The 22678-nt window shown below is 38.6% G+C and overlaps 1 protein-coding gene across 2 annotated transcripts in view; it reads left to right on the top strand.

The window, feature by feature from the left end:
* Positions 1 to 22678, top strand: part of ITSN1 (intersectin 1) — a 111637-nt gene that overhangs the window by 34207 nt on the left and 54752 nt on the right. For both annotated transcript variants that reach the window (XM_063126662.1, XM_063126664.1), the window contains exons 8-18: positions 1376 to 1476; positions 3719 to 3782; positions 4554 to 4691; positions 5002 to 5117; positions 6166 to 6428; positions 9682 to 9831; positions 11330 to 11470; positions 14251 to 14338; positions 14480 to 14619; positions 19163 to 19284; positions 21923 to 22152. In XM_063126662.1, the coding sequence (XP_062982732.1) occupies positions 1376 to 1476; positions 3719 to 3782; positions 4554 to 4691; positions 5002 to 5117; positions 6166 to 6428; positions 9682 to 9831; positions 11330 to 11470; positions 14251 to 14338; positions 14480 to 14619; positions 19163 to 19284; positions 21923 to 22152 (1553 nt within the window). The remainder of the gene's footprint in view (positions 1 to 1375; positions 1477 to 3718; positions 3783 to 4553; positions 4692 to 5001; positions 5118 to 6165; positions 6429 to 9681; positions 9832 to 11329; positions 11471 to 14250; positions 14339 to 14479; positions 14620 to 19162; positions 19285 to 21922; positions 22153 to 22678) is intronic.

Here is a 22678-nt window from a genome sequence, read left to right as displayed (position 1 = left end):
GAAGTGCCTTCTGCGGATTTCCTAATTCTTTAAAATCAGGCTTTGGTTTAGGTACCTCACCCTTGGGAAGTTAGAACAAAATAGGGTCTTTTCAGTGGTGGCCGTAACTGGTAATCAATTGTGATGTCATACCAAATCATGACTAAGGAAGCTTAGCTATAGTTTGGCATGATGTCAGATTTGAAAAACTGTGACTTACAAACAGACAAGGAATGTATTTCCAGGCCATGATTTCTGCTTACTGTGATTTTTACATGATGTTCACGTGTAAAGATAGCCCTCTTTTTTTCCTTTTTTTAAATTGTGGGTTGTCATGAAGGATCACTCCCACTGCAAGAGAGAACAGCTAAACCCAGGGATGCTGCATCCCTGAGTTCTTTGCTGGAACATGCAAACCAGAGACACTGGTTTGTCAGAGGAGAAACAAGCTAGAGAACCTAGTTTTTACAATACACTAAACAAACCACAGATGGAAGGTCCATGGGTTGTTTAGTTACTGCCACCTCTCTCAAGAGTGATCATGCAACAGCATGCTGCCTCATTCACATGATGACCCAACATTTAAAAAAAATGTGGATTGCCATTATGTGCAAACTGGCCCGATGTTTGAATAGATAAATTGTATTAGAACTGGTGTTCTACCTCTGGAGGCGTATGTACCATAAAAATAAGAAGGGTGAGCAGATGGAAAACAAAGGTAAACAATTCTAACCCATGGGTTATCTATACATTTGGAAGTGCAAACCATGTTTTGGTGTTATCTCTGAGATGAACCTTTCTGGAACTCTCACTTGAAGTCTCCCAGTAGAGACTTCTACCTATTTTTAGTCATCAAGTCATACTGTTTCACAAGCTTTTAAGCTGTGATTCTTGTTAGCTGGCATTTTAGGTGCTGTTCTATTAGCATTATGATCTTAGTGGCAATTGCAATTGTGATTTTGTTGTACACACTGTTTAAGCACTGGTAACACCAGTAGAAAGGTGGTATAGAACACATTTTTCAAAATGAAGTTTAAAGGGGAAAATAGGGGAAAGAAGGCAGAGAAAACTTTGAAGAAGAGAATTAGTTATTAATATGTATTCATACAACATTTTGTGCAAAATGTTTTTGGAATATGCTAAAAGGTGTATGACAAACGATTTGTTTTGAATGGGAAATGCAGGTTTTTAAAGGATTTTTTTCTTAATTTAGTGGAAAACATGCTGGTGCTCTTAGATACATTCAGTGGTGTTAAAATTTAAAGAACAAGTGAGAAGCTGGGTGTTTTTTTTTAAGTCTTACCATAACTTGGAATGCTGTTCTTTATTTTGCTCATTCATGTTTTGTTATGATGGGATGATAATGGTATAACTGTCTCTCTTTTTATAATTCCAGTGCATCCCCAGCAGCAGAATGGGCTGTTCCTCAATCATCAAGACTGAAATATAGGCAGCTATTCAACAGTCATGATAAAACAATGAGTGGACACTTAACAGGTGTTAGAGCATGCTTTTATTTTAAAGAATTGTTTTAAACATTTGTGGTTTTGTGGATTGCTGCTAGATACATTAGAACTGATTTAAGAGGACAGGACCATCAATGGAGTATTAGCCATGATGGCTAAATGGAAGTTAGGTTTAGAAGCCGTATGCTTCTCAGTGTCATTACTGACAAACAGTCAGGGAGGTCTGTGGCCTTTTTGCTGTGCTGTGGACCAGCATCTGACTGGCCACTATTGGAAATGCACTAGATGGACCCTTGGTCTGATTCAACAGAACTCTTGTATTCTTAAGAGGATAAGCTGTAAGCTTGAATGTCTCACATCTGCTATCAAGTTGGTTACCTTTTAATCCTGCCTTTTCATATTAAAAATGCTCAAGGAGGCTTGCAACATAAGAACATCATAAATATCTCATTATTATTATTATTATTTTAAAAAAGAAAACTATGAATTAGAAGACAGGAATATTATTATTAGGTTTCTTTGACCATGGCAGCTGATCTTGGCAAGAGAATGCATTTGTTTCCAATCCCATTCCATCATTGTGGTTGTCAGGACGAAGGAGTCCTATGGGCCTGCATAGATGTTGCAATGTACAGATTGAATCCGTGCAGGGTAAATGTAACAAGGCATATCAATGTACAGAGATCAACGATCCAGCTGTTCCATTTGTGAAAGCAGTATGGAGCTGATTTCCCTTTTCATTCACTCTTGCTGTTATGATTATTGGGCATCTGTACTACTAAGTCTTTTTTTTTGCTTCAATGTAAAGTGTGTTAATACATAAGACACTTCAGTAATATTATAAAAATCAAACCCTCTTGCCATGTAAGGTCAGGCAAAGTTCCAGATACCTGTTGGTTGTCCAAAGGTGATGAATCAAGCTGCTCATGTTTGCCTTGTCCTCAGATTACTTTTATAAAGTAGGACAAGCTTGACAGAGAGTCTGTTGGCAGGTCTCAGTTGATAATACATATATTGTATAATCATTATCACATCAAAGGGCTGCCTTTGAAGGCAGTTCAGAAGCTTCAGATAGTCCAGAACATGGCAGCCTGCCTGGTAACAGGTGTGGACGTGCCAGTTGTTTTGAAGCATTTCCACTTGCTTCCAGTTCATTTCTGGGCTGAATTCAAAAGTGCTGGTTCTTTTTAAAACCCTAAGTGGTGTGGGTCCTGGTTATCCACAGAATGGCTTCATGTATGAGCTACTCTACCCCTGTCAACACTTGAGATCTTCTGAATTTCATTCTTTGAGTAGGCCAATTAGTGTCCATTAGGAGGAAAACCTCTTCTGTAGAGGCTTCCAGCTGAGAAAGATTTGCACAGCTTCTTCCCTCCAAAGTTTCTGGGGAAAAAAGCAAAAAGGTTTTCTGTTTTTGGCTTTCAAAAGCTAACTATTTTCTTTTCTGGCCTATACCAACATGGTTTAGTGGCTAGAGTGTTGGACTGAGAGTCAGGAGATCTGTGTTCTAGTCCCCACTCAGCCATGAAGCTCACTGGATGACTTTGGGCCAGTCACAGACTCTCAGCCCAACCTACTTCACAGAGTTGTTGTTGTGAGGATAAAATGGGGAGGAGGAGGATTATGTACACCGCCTTGTTTTCCTTGGAGGAAAGAAGGCTAAATATATAAATATATGGATTTCATAGTGATGTCTTTTAAGTCTCGTCTTCATCTATTTAGACTGCATTGTGTTATGGACATTTAATTCCATCATAATTTGTGAACTATTTTTGAAATTAATATGAATGTATGTCTATATGTATATGCATGTGTTTTAATACATCTCACTTGGCTTGGTGTGGTAATTAGCTATGGCTTAGGGCTGCTAGCCATATAATACAAACACAAAAGAGCATACCTATAGAATTTGAATGTTTGACATCATGTGTTTGTCACAGGAAAGCACTTAAGTTTTTGATGTGTACACATATATGAGACTATAATCAAAGCACAAAATGTAACACAAATCTACATTCATTCATTTATTAGGAGCATCTCCCCTAGCCATAAAAATAGGCTGGCAGCCTTCAGAGAAGTGGACGTAGGGAGAGGTTTTGTTTTCTCATGGAATTTAAAAGATTCTCTTTAAAGAACTGATAGGCCAAATAGTACTGTTTATGTTTTTTGGGGGGGAGGGGAGGTTCATTAAGCCTGTCGCAGAAGAGACTGTTTGGATGTCATATATTAAACTGTGAATTTATTTCCATTGCTGCATGTTATGTTTCTGTTAGGTCCACAAGCAAGAACTATCCTTATGCAATCAAGCTTACCACAAACTCAGTTGGCTACAATATGGTAAATATTTTCCATAAAATTGTATTAAAATATCAGAGCTACATGTCTCTTCTCCATCTTCCTAGTCTTCTTTACTTCACTATTCTTCAATTTTCATTCTTCTCCCTTTTCTATTATACTGCAGTCACACAATTCAGTCTGTACTTTGCAGTACTAGGAATTATAAAAACTAAATTGAAATACTTTATAATTATCGTTCAAAAAGTCTCCTGTTTTGCTGAAATTCAACTTTACTGTTTTAAAGGAATAAACCTGAACATTCTGTGAGATTCTCAAGGGATTCTATTTATGTTTCACAGGATAAAATCAGTAGGGTTCAATTGGAGAAAAACACGCTTCTGTCAAAAACCTGAGATCACTGGTGCAGGTTTACCTGCTGTCCCAAATGCAGCCGCATGAACTCTCACCTTGTTCTCTTTTTAAAAGGGCTCTCAATACAAATGCTTACATGTTCTAAGGAGGGAAACAAAATAAAAGACAACAAGGAAAGAAATGTTAGAATAGTGATAGCAAAAAAAAACTTCTTGCACATGGAGAAAGATTAATACATAACAACATATGTTCATCTGAAGAGGTTCAAAAGGGGCGGACAGCTCCTTAAGAACACATCTTCAGCTTCCTCTCTGCGCGTGCCCTCACTCACTAGTTAAGTAACCACTGAGGTAAGGGGTCAGTCCAGCCGATCTTGGTGCAACCGGCCTAATCTACTTTACTTTCCTGGCTTTGATACCGGGGGAAACAAAAAAAGTACTTGGATCTCTTTTTCAATAGGAATCTTTCAGACATTGACCAGGATGGAAAACTAACAGCGGAAGAATTTATTTTGGCTATGCACTTAATTGATATGGCTATGTCAGGACAGCCATTGCCACCCGTGTTGTCTCCGGATTATATTCCTCCTTCATTTAGGTAAAATTATTATAATTTTTATTTCGATCCTGAAATTTATGATCAGTTAGCTGGAAGTCTGTATGTATGGCTTTACTGATTTCTGAGGAATTCACTAAACATTAAATGATGAGGAAACAAGTACTGTACATGTTACATTAACTGACCTATGCTTGGCCTACTTACACTTAAGGTTCTTGAACTTTAACTTTGTATGAGTAAATTAGTAGCCTACACAGTTATGTAGGTAACTAAATGATAACATTAGATTTAATAACTAGTATTGTGCATGCCCATATTTTAACCTATTGAAACCTCTTCTTGGTGACAGAAGAGTTCGCTCTGGCAGTGGCATATTGGTCACAAGCACAGTATCTGTAGACCAAAGGTTACCAGAAGAACCAGTATTAGAAGAAGAACAGCAGCAACTGGAAAAGAAATTGCCAGGTGAGTGGAGTTGTAAATGAGTGAAATTGCAACTTGTATTTTCTGGGAGATATAAAAATGCTTTGGAGAAAAAAGTGTCACCTGAAGTCAATAGCTTAAGAACTGCACTTCAGAGAAGATATGCACTTGTGAGAGTTATAATTTTGATGAATTGTATCGGAACCAAGAGTACCTGTGGGTCCATTGATAAAAGAACAGTTGATCACTCAAATTGATACCAGCAACAGAACATGAAAACTGCACGTCATGGTCACATTACTTTTTCTTTCATTCATTCATTCATTTCAGCCATTCTTTGAGTTCTTTCTGATGTTACTTTCATGGTAGCAGTGGGTCTCCTTTACATACTGCAAATATAATATCAGAAATCTGTGTCATTGTGAAGAAGCTGGCAATGTAGCTTCTCCTTTTTGAAGCTGAAATATGAAGGAGGTGGATCATGGATTCTTTCCACATCTCCTGGACTTTCTGATGTTGCTTTTGTGGTGTAGGAAGGAATTGCTCTGTAACAGCTCCCATACTCTGAAGATCGTGTCGGAAGGATCCCTTTTGACTAGTCGGGTCCTTCTTGGTATATTTCATTATTCAATGGGAGATTTCTATTTCAATTATTCCTCTATGAAGCCTTAATTAAGGATATTCTCTTGTTTGCTAGATACTAACTCTCATTTGACTGCAGCAAGTCTGTCTAATGACCAGAATAATATATGGAAGGGAAATACATGTTTGAAAACTTGTACCCAAGTGCTGTGACTGGCCAAATGCTTTTTCCTCCACTCATTGTGGTGATCACCATGGCACAGTGGACAAATTAGAAATTTCACATAGTGTATCAAGTGGCATTTAATTCTAATACATTGTACAGTGTAGTTTGTCTCGTGTGACCATCTGTAAGAATAGTGAAATGAATGAAGACCAGATATATGTTCAGACTTTTAAATTTTTAAGAGTATGCTACAGTTGGGTTATGTAATTTTATTTTTATATATAAAAATATATGTGCATGTAAAGCAACTGTATTCTTACTGTAATATTCTTTTTCTTAAAGTTACATTTGAAGATAAAAAACGTGAAAACTTTGAACGTGGCAACCTAGAACTTGAAAAGCGAAGGCAAGCCCTTTTGGAGCAGCAAAGAAAAGAGCAAGAGCGCCTTGCACAATTAGAGAGGGCAGAGCAGGAGAGGAAAGAGCGCGAACGGCAGGAGCAGGAACGGAAAAGGCAGCTGGAGTTAGAAAAGCAGTTAGAGAAACAGAGAGAGTTGGAACGCCAGAGGGAAGAGGAAAGGAGAAAAGAAATAGAAAGGCGTGAGGTAAATGGACAATTTCAGAAGAAATACCTACTTGTCTAAAAACAAATTAAAAAGGTATATTGGGGAATATTATCATGCTTTTCTAAAAAAAAAACTGTATTAGGAAAAATCCATTCTTTAGCAAATTGTGGCAGGAAGAAATTACCTAACTTTAGTGTAAAGTTTTCTCAAGCAGAGTCTAGAAAACTACCCATTTCTTCACTCGGATCTAAGATGTGATCCTGTGAGACTAGGCTCCATATTGATTGAAATCCACACAGATTAATGTTGAGTACTTTGATAGCCTCACTGTGCAATGCTGACACCCAGATAATTTTCAGGGCAGCAAAATTTAAACTGCTGGTATTGACCTTTTAAAGCTCTACACAGCTTGGAACCAAACTGCTTTTCTGTAGGCTTTAAGAATATTCAAGGAAGCCATACTTTGAACGCCCACCCACCCCCATCTTCACAGTTAAGGCAGGCAGTTCTTCCTTTACTATTTTCAAGAGAGGCCTGCCAGGTTTGCTCTAGATTAAGCTTTTATGGAATGCAAAGACATGGCTCCCTAGGCAGGCTTTTCATGATCAGCGGATTGCTGGGCATTTAGATAATAGTGGTCTTTACGGCGGTGATTTGGTTGTAAGCCTCTTTGAAAGCCTCTTGGCTCTACACATTTTTACTCTTGGGTCTATATGTTTTTATTTAAGTAAGATAAAGGATAGGTGATGTTACTTCCACCAATGGAAGTGACTGGTGAGGGGTTTTTGTACCCAAGTTCTCTTTCAGTGATGGAAACTAATATGATTAATACATTAGATAAAGTTTTCCAGTGATGCACAACAGCCTGCTGTACCATGAAATTTGCCTGGAAATGGCATAACATCTCAAAGCCTCCTTTTGGTATATTACTCAAGAGCAGTAGTAATATCTGAACCAGGATATAGAGATGAAACAGGAAGTTCATTTGGATGGGGTGGGGGACCTCTAACCTGACTATTACACCTTCATTCACTAACAATACTCTATTCAGAGTATTCTTGGTTCTTCTTTGTGGTCTTTGTGCATCACACATATGGGGGCTCTGTGCCTGCGCAGATGCCTGTTTCAAGAAACTTCTATAGCTGAGGAATATTGACGAGAACACTCCCCGAACATCCCAGCATGCGTGTCCCCACTTATTCTCAATTATTCTCACAGTTATCTTTTGACCTTGTTGTGGTAGCCTTAGCATTCAGTCAATCTGTAAGCGTTTTTTGTTGAGGTTTTCTTCTTTCTTTTTCTACTATCTTACCGTTCTTCCTCCTTTTACTTCCTTTTTCATTAGTCTATTGTTTCATTTTCACAATCTAGCAATCGTCCGACAGACATATGGCTGCTGGGCTTCTTTTCAGGAGTGTATCTGCTGTGGGACCATACTACCTCCATCCGATGGACCTTTGTGCCTTTTTTGCCTTGGAGAGGGGCATAAAGTAGAAACTTGTGCCCAATGCCAAGCTTTCATGAAAAAGAACTGATTTGATCAGTTACGTGCCATTCTTTGGAGAAGGGCACTTGAGGCTGTGGAGATACCTAAGGAGATTCTGGCTGAGCCTTCTTCTAGCCCCGCTGAGGGAGTGTCTTCCTCACTGGAATTGCCCTTAGTCTAGCTCAGACCTCAAGACAAAAAGAGTCTCTGAGCAGACAAGACCAACCCATGCCAGAGTGGTTGATGACCCTTTGGTTGGCAAAAAAGCTAACAAAAAAAGACCAGGGCTTCAGAATCGACAGCTACCCCTTCTCCTGATTCTAAGAAGAAGTAAAAGAAATGATCACAGTTTCCAATTGCAATTCCCACTCTTTCATCAGTGCTACAATCTCTGATACCGATGACTGTATTGGCCCCAATACCAGACCCAATTGTGATCGCTTTGTTATCAGAGGGTGAAATCAAGGAAGCTTTCTCAATCCAACACCGCTTTTGCTGCCTCTTCCTGATCAGTACCAATCACCTAGATATGGAAGGCCTAGGGAGTGATGCCCTGGATCCCCGGATGTTGTCCTCTCAATGGTGTCACTATAGAGGGATCATGCCTCTAGGCAGGGGGATTTGGGGTGCCAAATCCCAGTGCCAACCCAAATCCCCCTTCACCAGTGCCAACCCAAATTCCCCTTCTCTGACTGAGGTGGACACTCAGAATGGGAAATGTGTTACAGGAGATCTTGAGATTGGGACATAGCTCATGTAGACCAATAGCACTGGTAGTACTGTTACCCTTTCCAGGAGCTCTGCAATTGCAAAGCTTGTCGGTATCAACTAGTGCCTCCTGCCATTGTCTTGAGACTGCTGGTCTCAAGACAACTTTTCCAGCTTTCTTTTTTTCACCATCTATTTCCCTTGAGTTGACCCTTCACACTCTGTGTGTATGTCAGGCATTTGCTTTTTACAAGTCAAGTGCTGAATCATTCATATAGATGCCTGGTCTCTTCACCTGTTACAGCGGCAAGCGTAAGGGGCTCCCAGTCACAACACAACACCTCATGTGTCATCAAGACTGTTGAGCTAGCGTCTGAGGTGACTGGTCTCAAACTGTATGCCCCAGTCCGAGTTCACTCTACTCATCAGTCGCATTCAGCAGGGGAATTGCCATCCCTGAGCTGTGCAGGACTGAAGCCAATTGATTTTGTTTATTCAGCCCTATCAGCTGGATGTTTGAATCAGAGCTGACTGCTCCTTTGGTCACACTGTCTTCTCTCCTGTTCTACAGTAGGACAGCAACCCGCTTCCGGTAAGTCAGCTTGCTACTTGCTCTTATGTGTGATGCACAGAGACCACGAAGAAGAAAGACAGGTTGTTTACCTCTAACTAGCTCTTTGAGTGGTCTTCTGTGCATTCATATAACCCACCCACCATCCCCTCTTCAATGTCATTCGTGAGTTCAATGTGTGGGTACCAAAGATCTATCGCAATTCCAATAGATAGATTCCCTCAGTTCTTTGTTGGTCACAAGGAACTGAGGGAATAAGCAAAAACCCGCTAGGGACATGCATGCTGCAACAGTGGGGGAAGGTTCCTTCCAAAATTCCTCCGCTATAGAACTTTCACAAAATAGGGCTCCACGCAGGTGCAGAATTCCCATATGTGTGAATGCACAGATGAGCACTTGAAGAACTACAGTTACAGATAAGGAATCTGACTTTCATCAAAATACTACAGTGTGAACTTTATATTTCAGTGTCTCACGATGTAGCCCAGATTACAAAATTACTTTTTCATATTTTTTATCTATTGTAGGCTGCAAAAAGGGAACTGGAGAGGCAAAGACAACTTGAGTGGGAACGGAATCGTCGGCAAGAACTCCTGAATCAAAGAAACAAAGAACAAGAGGATATAGTTGTACTGAAAGCCAAGAAAAAAACTTTGGAATTTGAACTGGAAGCTCTAGTAAGTGGGAAATGTTTGTCAAATTGTTTGGATATGGACTCTAATGATTTCACATGGCTATAAGATTTGTTATTTCTCATAAAACACTCTCTGTGAAAGTAGAAGGGGATGCTCTAACTCCCAGCAGTGTAGGCATGGACAAAAGGTTGCTCAGGTTGAATACCAGCCCATTTAGGTAGGCTATCACCACCCCTCAGCCTGAGCCAGGAGACTCTCAGACATTGCAGGACACACCTAAGGCTCACAGAATGTACTTTACACACAGCTGAGACACAAAAGGAAAATGGATTTATTGACAAGTGTCATTTCCATATTTTTTCTTCTTCAATTTACAGGCAAGATTAAAAGTACTTGCAGTCAGTATTGCATTCTAATTAAAACTTTTAAATCTTATTTTTTATTACAAAATTTTGACAAAAAATGTGGCTACATAGATTTGAATATATAACTTTTAATGTGTGTGAGTGAGTACAGTTTTCTAAGAACTATACATAAGCTGATCAAATGTCCAAATAAGTATCCATTTGCAGGTGGCTTCTGTATACCAAATGTTGAAAGTGTTGTAAGACCTTCAAGCTATTGCATTATAGGAGGTGAACATTTATCCTTCCAGTGTTGTAATATCATACTTTTAGGTGTCAGAATGGTACAGAGAATCCATTTGCGATGACCATGCGTTAACTTCCAGCAAGGAGGTAGATAATTTAAAAGAGCATGCCCATCAGTAAATATTAAGGAGGGTTCCAATATAAAATTTATCCATATAATGATCTCCTCCCCAAAGAGGCAACTACTAGGCATTGCCAAAACATATGCTTAAAAGAAGCATTAGCTGTATTACACCTCCAACGATTGGCCAACTTAGATAAACCCTTATTAAAGAGATGTTGCGGCATCCAGTACATACAATTTTTTTGCTGAGATTCAACCTGAGATCCATAGATGCATCAGATACAGATGCCAAGGTAGTCCATTGATTAGAAAAAATTAGGCAATCCATTTCCCCATTCCATTCTTGTTTAAGGCCTTTTTGTCATATTTATTCACTAATAATATTTGTAGACATGACCATAAGTCAGTTTGCTTGATCGTGCCCAATAAATGCTTCAAATAGCAATAAAGATGCTAAGCTGTAAAAGCACCAGGGCTAAACCTAAATACTAACAAATGTTTCAGTTGCAAGTATTGTCATTCAGCCATAGCTGGCAAATCATATTTATCCCATAAATAGAGACTAATAATAGCTCATCTTCAGCACCCACTAGTTGATCGAAGGTAAAAATCGCCTTATCTGTCCATGTCTGCCGCAATTAAATTTTCTTACTAATTTTTCAATCTGGATTTCCCCATAGCATCAATTTGTTAATTCTCATTAAATGGTGTCATTTCCATATTTTTTCTTCTTCTTCAACTTACAGGCCTGACTAAAAGTACTTATAGCCAGTATTGCATTCCAGTTAAAACTTGGGTAAACTAATGTTTTCTTTTCTTGTTGAAGAATGATAAAAAGCATCAGCTGGAGGGCAAACTTCAGGATATCAGATGCAGATTGGCTACCCAAAGACAAGAAATTGAGAGCACAAACAAATCTAGAGAGCTAAGAATTGCAGAAATTACACATTTACAACAGCAGTTACAAGTGAGTATATAGTCTTTGAAAATATTTAGCATTTACATCCTCTCTATTCTGGTGTTGATGAAGAAAAATAGAGCTTAGTGGATGGAGGTGTAAAATAGTAGTTGTCAGAAATGTTAGTAAAACAGAGTGGACTATGTTACACAGTAATTACATGGCAATATTGAAAGTGCCTGTGAAGCCTTCCTTCTATCATATATATACTGCCTGAAAACCTGAACCTGTCCCCTTTAAAGATACTGTAATTTAATTGTACTAAAAAGATGACAGCTAATTTCTGGTTATTGAACAGTAACTTACCTTATCCTTCTAGATCTATGATAATGAAAGAAAAGGCTTATTTTTAAAGGCTCTCTTCCCCCTTCCCCAGTCTAGGGAAAATTGAAAAAGAACGTTATGTTTTTACCACTAGTTAAATTTTAATCTAGAAATTGATAGCTAGAAATCATGTGTTGGTTCTAGAATTTAAGCGAATGTCTGTGTATGTAGACATTCACTGCATTTGGAAGTACTAATAAACTATCAACAAGCCTTGAACTCCAGAACTGCACCTTCCCTTCTACTCTGGTATGGCCACAAGGGGGAGATTGAAAGCCTTGACTTCTATTTTCAGCTAATTCCAGTTTAGCATTGTGTCTGAACTATAAATGATGGTCAACCTTAATTATGGTTTATTGAAACAAGCAAGCTATGGTTTATTTCACTACTTACTTTTTTAATGGGCCTGTTGAGACAACACGCTAAGCCATGGTTAGGCCACTAACCCTTTTGCAGCAATTGGTTAGTGAGCATGCTTAAACCGTGTTTATGTAGCCACCACGGTTAGGAATAGTTCACATGACACGCTAAGTCATGGTTCACACGAGACACTAAGCTATAACGTTTAGCTCGAAATGCATAACTGCCGTGGCTTAGCATGCCATCTGAACAGGGTCAATCTGTACTGTTTGTCTGGGTTACATAAAAATGAAAGCGAACACTTCCCGTTTCCTTCTTGCTTTTTCCCTTTGTTGAAAGGCATTTTACATTTCAGCAGTAAATGGTGTTTGTGGGATGCATCTAATGTTAGAATAAAACCATTGAAACGGTTTTATAGAATAAAACCATTGAAATGAATAGGACTTAAGTTAGTCATGAACTTAGTAGCAGTGTGGAGGATACACTGTGAGCATTGCAGTGACATGACTAGAGAGACTCTGTTCTTGGGCTAGAGTTAAGTACTTGGAATCTTTGTTAACCTGAGTTGTCAAGGAGTAGGTCACCAACAGCCAGCTGAAAACGTGGGATGATCTGGGTAATAACCATTCTCTTGCCCTCCTTATTGTTTTATTATGATTTTATTAGAATGTAAGCCTATGCGGCAGGGTCTTGCTGTTTACTGTTTTACTCTGTACAGCACCATGTACATTGATGGTGCTATATAAATAAATAAAAATAATAATAATAATAATAACCATATTGACCGTGGCTAAAAGTTTAGCAAGCTGCTGTGTATTTCTGGTAGCAAGACCCATGTACTAGACTAGAAGGCTTATGTGTCTGTTTGTGGCTATTTACATATAACTTTCTAGACGCCCATCACAGTGAGCTTAATTGGTAGCTATTGATGCAGTTCGCACAATCAGAATAAGCCACCATAGCTTCTTTAAGCCACAGTGCTTATTTTAATACCGGCATGTGCTGGGCACTATTTTATGCCCAGGATGTGCTCGCATGATTTCCTTTATCACTGCCTTGGCATGACCGTTGTTATCTGAACCTGGGCTTGTTTGAGGGGACAACATAGAATTATAGAATCATGGAATAGTAGAGTTGGAAGGGACCTATAAGGCCATCGAGTCCAATCCCCAGCTCAATGCAGGAAACCACCTTAATGCATTTCTGACAGATGGTTTTCCAGCTGCCTCTTGAATCCAATAACGGCAGTTTCCCTTCCAACAACCCAGGCTGCAGGGTTCATATGACAGAATGCACACAGCAGTGATTATGGAAATCATGTCCAGCAGATGCACTGATTTTATTTCGATCATGTAAACCAGCCCATTATGTTTACATGTTAGGCACAGTATAGGTCACAATATGCTACTTCCTGCATTCTATATCCTGGAAAAAATAGGTCTGTAGATATGTAACTTGGGCTTGATATAAAGCCAAGAGAATCATCCAGCTTCCTTCTAAAATTAATTTGGAACTGACTTTGGAACTATGCGAAGTTTTCTGCTTATTCAATAATATTTATAAAGCTATTCACCCAGATCTGTCTTTCTGACCGTAGTAGGTGTGCTAAGTTCTGCTATAGTACAGTTCTGCTACTGACAAGAAATTTCGATGAATGAATTATTGAAATAGATCTGAGGTCAAGTTGTGTGCTGATCGCTCTTGAAATTCTTTACCCAATTTGTGGTGGAGAAATTTAGGGAACCGTTTTACTGAGTTTTTCAGGAAAAGGAGAAATTCTCCAGACTGTTGTTGTTGTTGTTGTTGAAGCTTTTGTGTGGGCATTTACCTATCACTGCAAATGGTAGCAGCAGCATCTGTGATGGCAGCCTGGCAACCATTTTTCGTTCCTGGCAATGTCTAGGATCTAATTTCATTCTGGTGCTTTTGAGGGTGAAAGTGGCAGACCCACAAAAATGGTTTGGAGAAAAATCTGGCCTTCTTTTAGTGGGGTAAGAGAAAAATACCAACTTTTCTCAGAAAAAAATGTCTTCTGAGAAATTCTGCCTCAACTCTGGAATGGGGCTAGCTGAAGTTGGTAATCTTTCCTGATTTATTTCTTTTAGGAGTCTCAGCAGATGCTTGGAAGGCTGATTCCAGAAAAGCAGTTACTCAATGATCAGCTAAAACAGGTTCAACAAAACAGCTTGCACAGTAAGTACATTCATAAACATTGTCCTATGCTTGAAGCATGCGTTTATTACAGCTTTTTTTGTTTTACTTAAGAATCAGTTGCTCAGTGTGACCTGAATATCTGTATGACAGTTTCTTCATTGTCAATATTTTTTAAAACAGGAGATTCACTTCTCACTGTCAAAAGAGCCTTAGAGGCAAAGGAGTTAGCACGCCAGCAGCTTTGTGACCAGCTGGATGAAGTAGAAAAAGAAACCAGATCAAAACTTCAAGAGATAGATATTTTCAATAATCAACTAAAGGTAACCATGTCATTCTCTGAGTAAACCTAGAGATAACCACATCTGGAAGGGAGAAAAAGCATATTATTATGAGTGTTTGCCCTAAAAGCTGGTAGAAATATGTTAAATTGCTGACTGAGTTTACTTTACTGCAAGTCAAAAATCCAAATTCCATAGTCAAGCAAGTAAAATTCTGCAAGTTCAGCATGAAAATTGATGGCGCTTGATAAATAAATATTAATAATAATAATTAATTAATAATATGAAGAGTAAACTGAAAAGATTTGATTTGAGCTTGAAAATCCAGTTTTTGGAATCAACTGAAAAGTAGCAGCTTCTTAACAGGTTAGATACTTTTTCTGTACCAATACTGGAAAGAAGAAACACTGTTAATGGCAGATGAGAAACTATGAAAAAAAAAGGTCTCAGGCTACTGGAAGACCTTTCTTGATCTACTGTACGTAAATCTGATGAGACAGAAAATTGTACATTTACCTTTTAAAGCTTTTTAGTTCACCACTTAAGAGCTAGAAATTTCTCAGTCCTCTTAAAAATTAGTTGGCGGAGATGGCTAAACTTACGGTGTTAGTAAGAGAAACATCAACAACCTCGTTTGTATCGGACTGGAAATCTCTGATAGAATATTTGCAAGAGTTGGGGGAAAATGATTTATATGTTTGTGGATTCCATATGTAATCTATGGTCTTAATACACAATACTGTGCTGGCTAAAGTGAAGTAAGAATGATATAAAGTTATGGAATATGGCCTTATATTTTTTTCATGTGTGCTTTTATAAGTTGTATTGTATTGTTTGTTAAGTTTGTGAAGTTTTGTTTCGTCTTTTTCTGTAGAAAATAATAAAAATTGTAAAAAAAAATTTTTTTTAGTTTGAATCCAAGAGAGAAAGTGATCAGGTTCAGACAGTCAGTGGGAGAAATATAATGCAGTGTTGATTGTTTCCTCTGTGTGTTCTGGTTGCGTGACCAGGATTACTCTAATTACCTGTGCCATGTTGCACGTTGCCATGTCACACAAACCCAGCATGTGGTGTGACTGTGGTGACTTTTCACCCATCCTACAACCCCGAGCTTCAGTGGAGATTATAGGGTGGTGAAAAGTCACAATGGCTGCACTGCATGCCAGGTTTAGACAACTTGGTAAACCATGAGGCGGGGAGGCCAACTAGGGTAATCCCAGTCCCACGACTGTCACTTGCAGGGGCAGGGAAAACAACCGATCCTGCATTTTCCCAGCTGATCGTCTGAACGTCCGCAGTGAATGCCATGATAAAAAATCATAGCCATGCATTAGCGAAAATATTTTTTTCTCCCTTAGTCCTTATAAGTAGCTAGAATCTGTTGCTTTTGAAGAATTGAGTTAGCCCTTTCCCTTTTCTTTTTTGTAACCTCCTTTCTGCTCAAAGTATAGTCTTTTCTTACAAGTTCTTGTACTGTCTCTTCTTTCCATTGACACTGCAAGCAAGATTAGAACTTTACTTTTGACGTAAGAGTTGATGACCTACCAAACAGAAGTCATCTTGATTAATGACTTTAGTGTTAAGGTTTTTTTCAAATATAAATTAATTATCAGTTGGTTAAATAACATCCAGTATCATTTGAGATAACCCTAAATGCTATCTGTTAACAAGACATACCATCAAGAAAGAGTAGATATGTTAAATAATTCAACACAGGTGATAAATATCTCTCTTTGCTAACTAAGAACTTACCCTATGTTTTGTCATGAGGCTTGAGTGATTCGAGCTTGAAAATACAATGCACCATTTTTATCATGACTATCACAAATATAATTTTTTTTTAAATTGGCCATTCAAAAACATTTCGCCACATTCTCTTTGGTAGTAGTTGATTTGTACTACTGCTGCTTTTTGGTTTAAAGGATTTTCAAATTGTATTTTTAATTAGAGTTTTGCATGTTTTTGTTTTCTGTTTGTGGTGACTTCATAAAATGTATATATGTAGAGCTGGAAAAGGTGCAGAAAAGGACAAGCAAAATGTTCAAGGGGATGGAACAACTCCCTATAAGGGAGGTTACAATGACTGGGTTTGGATGGCGTGCTGTGGTTTATTGTGGATTATTTAATCCATGATGAGACATAGTGCCCATGGGCGCCAAATTATATATTCATCCCATTCTCGGAGTTGCTATGTGATGCAAACCTGGCTAGTGGGGTTCATGTGAGAGTTAAACAACACTCACACAACCCTAAAACAGACCATGGGTTATGTGAGGGTTGTTTAACCCTCTCATAACCTACACTTGCTGGGTTTATACAACATGACACCCCCTGAGCAGGGATTGTGTATTTAAAGTGGTGGCCACTTGTGGCACAGTCTCATGGCTGTTGTGTCATTTGAACAGCTTTTTAGTTTAGAAAAGGGGTGAGTAATAGGGGGACATGAAAAGTTGTATAAAATTATGCATGATGTGGGGAAAGTGGATAGAGGGAATTTTTTCTCCCCCTCCAATATAGTGGAACAGATCATCGAACGGATCTGAACAGTGGAAGATTCAGGGACAGATAAAACAATGTACTTCACACAGTGTGTAGTTAAACATGTGTACAAGAACAGAGAGCCAGTATTCCAGCATTAACTTATAGTCTAGACATATAGCAGAATGAGATGGGAATAAGGTGGCAGAATTCTGAGATAGTAGAGTTGACTGTACCACTTCACAGTTGCAAGTGGGAGGTTACTTTTTTTTAATGCTCCCCTATGTAAAATACTCCCTGCATATGGAAAACTAGTACAACAGAAAACGAGGTGGGCCAAAGCCTTTCTCACTGATGCGCTAGTTTTTGTATCCGTATTTATTTATTTTTACATTATTTATATTCTTGCTATTACAGAGGAAACTCCCAGTAGTTAAACAAAGGAAAACATTTGTTCTCATGTTGTTTCATGAATACAAATAATAACATAGAAGAGTCATAAACGTAATCAAGCTCATGCCAGGTTTTATGTGCTAGTTTTTATTTTTGTGTCTGTTTTTCTCATTGGGGAGGATTAAATATGGCATCTCCTACCTGCAATTTGGAATGATACTGTCCTACCACCTTATTCTGCTGCTTGTGTAGAAAAGTGCTGGCTGCCAGCACAGTGCTGAGTTCAGCAGGTTCGAACGGAACTGACTTTGAAGCATAAGCTGCAAGCAGATCTAGAGATTTCTACAAAATACTGCTCTTAAAGGGTTTCAAATCTGATGACACAGCAGATTACATATTATAGAATGCTTTCAAAATATAGGTGTATATCAATTCTCATGACACTTGCAAAATAGCAGAACTTAATTCCTTTTTTAGCAAAAACTGGCTAATTACTTAAGCAGTAATAGGTCACATAAGCATAAGGAAACTTTAGCAAATTTGGCAACTGTTTTGGATTTATGTGATCCCGATTAACTTAGGTCCCAATTGTACCAGATTCATGGGTACTGAAGTGAGGCAAGTCGCAAATGCATCAGTTCAACAGTTTATTAAGTACACAAAGATGATATATGGAGACAGAAAGAATATACAACACAAGTTCACATCCCTCCAGTTGACAAAGCTGGCACCATTGTCACAAGCTTGTTGTATATCTGAGTCCCCAAAATGTATGAGAAACTCTACAGGACCGAACAAAAGTTCTCCAGGCTGGCAGCGATATTTGCCCTTAGAGTGAGACCAAAGTGCAAGGCTTGTGGATTGGACCTTATAAGCTTTTTCTGCTAGATCCCTCCCTCCCTCCCTCCCTCTCATGATCTGAGAGGCAGGCACACATAGGCACACTCTCAGGAGAAGAAGAGCTTCTCTTACCCAAAAGGTTCTCAAAACATCCCAGCCTGGGAAACTTACTGCCTTTATTGCAAGAGAAAGACGCCAACATTCCTTCTTAGAAGGGAGGACCCCCCAGTTCATGGTGGCATAAGACACTATTCCCTGTCTCTGATGGGTGAGATAACTAGGCATATGTATGAATGCTGACATGGAACTATACTTGCTTGATACCAATTAAAAGCAAGTGGGAGGCCCATCTAGAGAATGAGGCCTACTTTACCTTTAAGGAGCCTATCTTTGTTAGCAAAAGTCTGTTAAAATCTACTACCTGTGTTAGACGATACAAGTCTCTATGCATGTAGCACACTGTAGAGGACACAACTGTGAGAGCTCACTTAAATTCCTTGCTATTTCTTCCAGTCAGAACCACTACAGCAACTTCCCAATTGTGTCAATAGCTTTACAAGAGCAGCTCCTATTCAGCATGCTTAATAGATGCAACAGACCTTTAACTTGCAGCTCATCTTAAGCAATGATGGTTTCAGTAATTCTAGTACCAAATCTGAACCCACATGGTACATAGAGAAGCTAAAGTGACTTGTGATAGTTATAAATGCTTGATGTAATTAGTATTCAGGAGCAGAACCAGAGAAGTTAAACAATCTTCAGTTAAATTATTTGACTCTTCTAAACATGACCTTTTGTTTTTCATGCAGAAAACATGGAGCTATTTAAAATACTTCTGTGTGGTAGATGATAACAGGCCACTGCTTTATTGCAGGAGCTGAGGGAGATACATAACAAGCAGCAGCTGCAGAAGCAAAAAAACATTGAAGCCGACAAATTAAAACAGAAAGAGCAAGAGAGAAAGACAGAGCTGGAAAAACAAAAAGATACTCAGAGGTAAGTTTAAAAAGGGAAACTGTATTGTTTCACAACTGTTATGAGAAGGATCTGATTAAAACTTTAAACATTGGGATCTTTGGCATTCTGTGAAATAACCCACTGTCTACATATTTAGGAAAGGTTTGATTTTTAGCATAGAAACATAAATCGCTGTGATTTTTTTTTTACCGAATTTTGTTACGTCTTACACGGTCATAGCTTAGAGGAAGGTATTGGTGAAAACTCTTATGATATTGGGAGACCGAATTAGCTGGTAAGCTGTAGGCACTGTTAAGTGGAAGTCATTCTGTAGTGTTGTTGACTTAAGGGTGCTAAACTTGTGATTTACAATGTGATGCTTTGCTATTTATACTTTATTAGTGTAGGTCCTGGACTTTATCCTTTTTTCTCATCAATACTAATATAAACTTAAAAATAATAAAAACTTACGTAAACTTCGTATAACGAAGTAAACTTTGGGAGACCGGTATTTTCTTTCTCTAATTATGTTCAACTGCCAAGCACACTGCGTCACAAGTATATTTGTCTCTCTCCTGTCCTGGTAAACACTTCCTTGTTTTCTGTGTGCATTGCCACAATGAATTATGATAACCCCCAGTTATTCTGGGGGCTATTATACTGTACTACCGGTATTTATAGTGGTATTACAACAATGGGATATTTTGGCACAAGATTGGCAAATATGTTATTGTTTCCAGTAATTTCTTTCTATGGAAGAAATTGCAATGCAGCTTCTGTGCAAGGTGACATTTTTTTTCATGCTGTGCCATGAAGAAGCCATGACTGTCCTTATTTCTGGAACCTGACCAGTCTTTGGATGCTTGAAAAATAGCATATTTTTTCATTCTTATGATTTGTACTTTGATTTTTAACATGGTGCAATAGGACAATGAAACAAAAACCTAATATGACAAAAAATGAAATTACTATGACAATAACCTGAGAAAAAGAGCTATGTGTTTTAACCATTTTAATTTGGCTTCCCTAAGAATTATTTTCAAAATACAATAACAATATTTGTTTGCTTTAAAGAGCAGAAAGCCTTCTATTCCTAACTGTGTTCTTATATCAGTTATTTTTAAAAAAAATTATTGAAATAAAAAAATCTAGTGAAAATATGTCAAACTGTTCAGTATGAAGGCTGTTGAGGTTCTCTTAGTGCTTCCTTATGCATTAAGTAACCTAAGACGAATTGGTACTTCTAAGTAAGAAGAGCGACCCAAATCTTTGCAGTCATAGGAAGAAAATATATCTGATGATTATTGTAACACTTACCTGCCACTCATGTCTCAGATGGCTCAGCTACATCCCAATTCTAAAAATAGTTTGTATCTGCCAACCTCACCATGTTATACTATTAAATCTTTTAGTGAGGCTTGAATCAACTTTTGTCACACTTTAAAACAGTTCTTTTCAATGTGTGGCCCTTACTTTGCTGGTTTGGACTCCCCTTATTGTTTGCTGCTTGCTTTTTAAGTACAGGGAGATTTATTCTGTCCTACCACAGTTGATTATTGCTGTAGAGTTTTTTTGTTTGGGGTGAGAGACCAGGCTAGAATGGGTTGTCTCCTCTTCCAAGTAGAATGCAGGATCTAAAGCAGACCTAAGAAAAGTGCTCCTCCAGCTGAAATGACAAAGATAGAGGCTCGGTTCGGACAATCAGAGGGGGGAACAATGCAGCATCAGTTGTTTCCCTTGCCCCAGTGTGTGCTGGTCGCATGAACGGAGTTACCTTATTTGCTATGTTGTCCGAAACTGGTGTGCAGCACAGGCATAGTGACTTTTCACCCACTCTAAAACCCATGGCTTGTAGTAAGGGTTGTAGGGTGGGTGAAAAGTCATTACGCTCACGCTATGCGCCGGGTTCAGACAACGCAGCAACCCATGACAGGGCACGTGTAATTAGGGTAATGTCAGTCGTGCAACAGGCACACACAGTAGTGGGGGAAATAAAAGACAATGCGTTGTTCTCTCCCCTGATCATCTGAACCAAGCCATAGTTTGTGCCATCCATTAAGTTCTACTATAAAACTGTTTGCTTCATCATTCACTTCAGGTTACACAAAGACAAGAACCAGCACTGTAAGAGGGCAGATAATAGGCTTTGCAAAAGGTGAGGGAATAAACTATCCATTATTCCCATCCAGAGAGGTATCAAGTTTAAAAACAGGAGCCACACGTGTCTGTTCCCAAAACTAGATTACAAATCATAGAAAAATAACCAGGCACACTGATTGTATAAAATCACCCTGAGCTACTTATTTTGATCTTTTTAATAAGCATGTGATTGATGTACAATATAATTTTCTTTTAAAGAATTCAGAACTTTGACTAAATGTCATGGTGGCTCTACGTTGTGGCCATTTAGTGTTATAGTTCGTATCTAAGATTCCTGTTAACATGAATCTTTTCTAGGTTGTAACAACAATCCTCTCAGTATCACAGTGTTTAGTCTTTAAAATTTTGCTAAGGACTCTTACAAATTTTTAGAGCTTTATTTTCTGTGCTAATGTAAAACATTTTAAAATGTGCCTTTGTAATGATAAAACATATTCACAAGAACATATTTAGACAGGATGCATTAGGAAAGGGAGTACACAAAACCATGTTCATTTTATTTTTCTTTGCTAATTAGAAGAACCCAAGAAAGAGAAAGACAGTGGCTTGACAGAATACAACAAGAAGAAGAGCACCCACGACCGAGAAAAAATCAAGAAGAAGAAAAGCAAAAATGGGAGGAGTTAAGCAAAAAGAGAGAGAATGATGATAAGAACAAACAAGAAGTGCAGGAAAAATTGAATAAACTTTTTCATCAGCATAAAGATCCAGCCAAACCAGTTATCCAAGCTCCCTGGTCAACTGCAGGTACAAAATAATGAAGGAATCATATCTGAATTTCGCTAAAGTTAAACCAGAACATACTTTAAATACATTGAAGTTACTGCTTCAGAATAAGGATTTGAGTGTTGTGGTGGTATGCTATTCATTACCTCCATCCCAAATTGTCTGGCTGTATGCCTGCCAATCATCCCATAAAGGAAAAACTGCTGACAGCTGCTTTTGGGATCTGCTTACATTGCCCCTGCCAGAGCCATGGGAAGGAGGTACATAGAAAAAAACAGTCAAGCCTTATAGTGTCCTCTAGGCACTGAGGAACACCCACACCCACACACCCACGCACTGCTGAAAACATGAAAGCACATTTTTTAAAAGGTGGGGGGCAGGTGGGAGAGAACATAGCTGCACTAGTATTCTGTCCCTCCTTAGGTCATGGGATGACCCACTGATGAAGAGCAGTGTGTTTTTCACACTGGTTGCACATCACAAAAAGCCACCACAGGATAATTAACCTGCAGGACTCTGAGATGTGCGCTGGCCACCATATGAATAT

The sequence above is a fragment of the Elgaria multicarinata genome, chromosome 5 (assembly GCF_023053635.1).
Source record: "Elgaria multicarinata webbii isolate HBS135686 ecotype San Diego chromosome 5, rElgMul1.1.pri, whole genome shotgun sequence".
NCBI lineage: Eukaryota > Metazoa > Chordata > Lepidosauria > Squamata > Anguidae > Elgaria > Elgaria multicarinata.
This window is presented reverse-complemented; position numbering and strand designations above follow the sequence as displayed.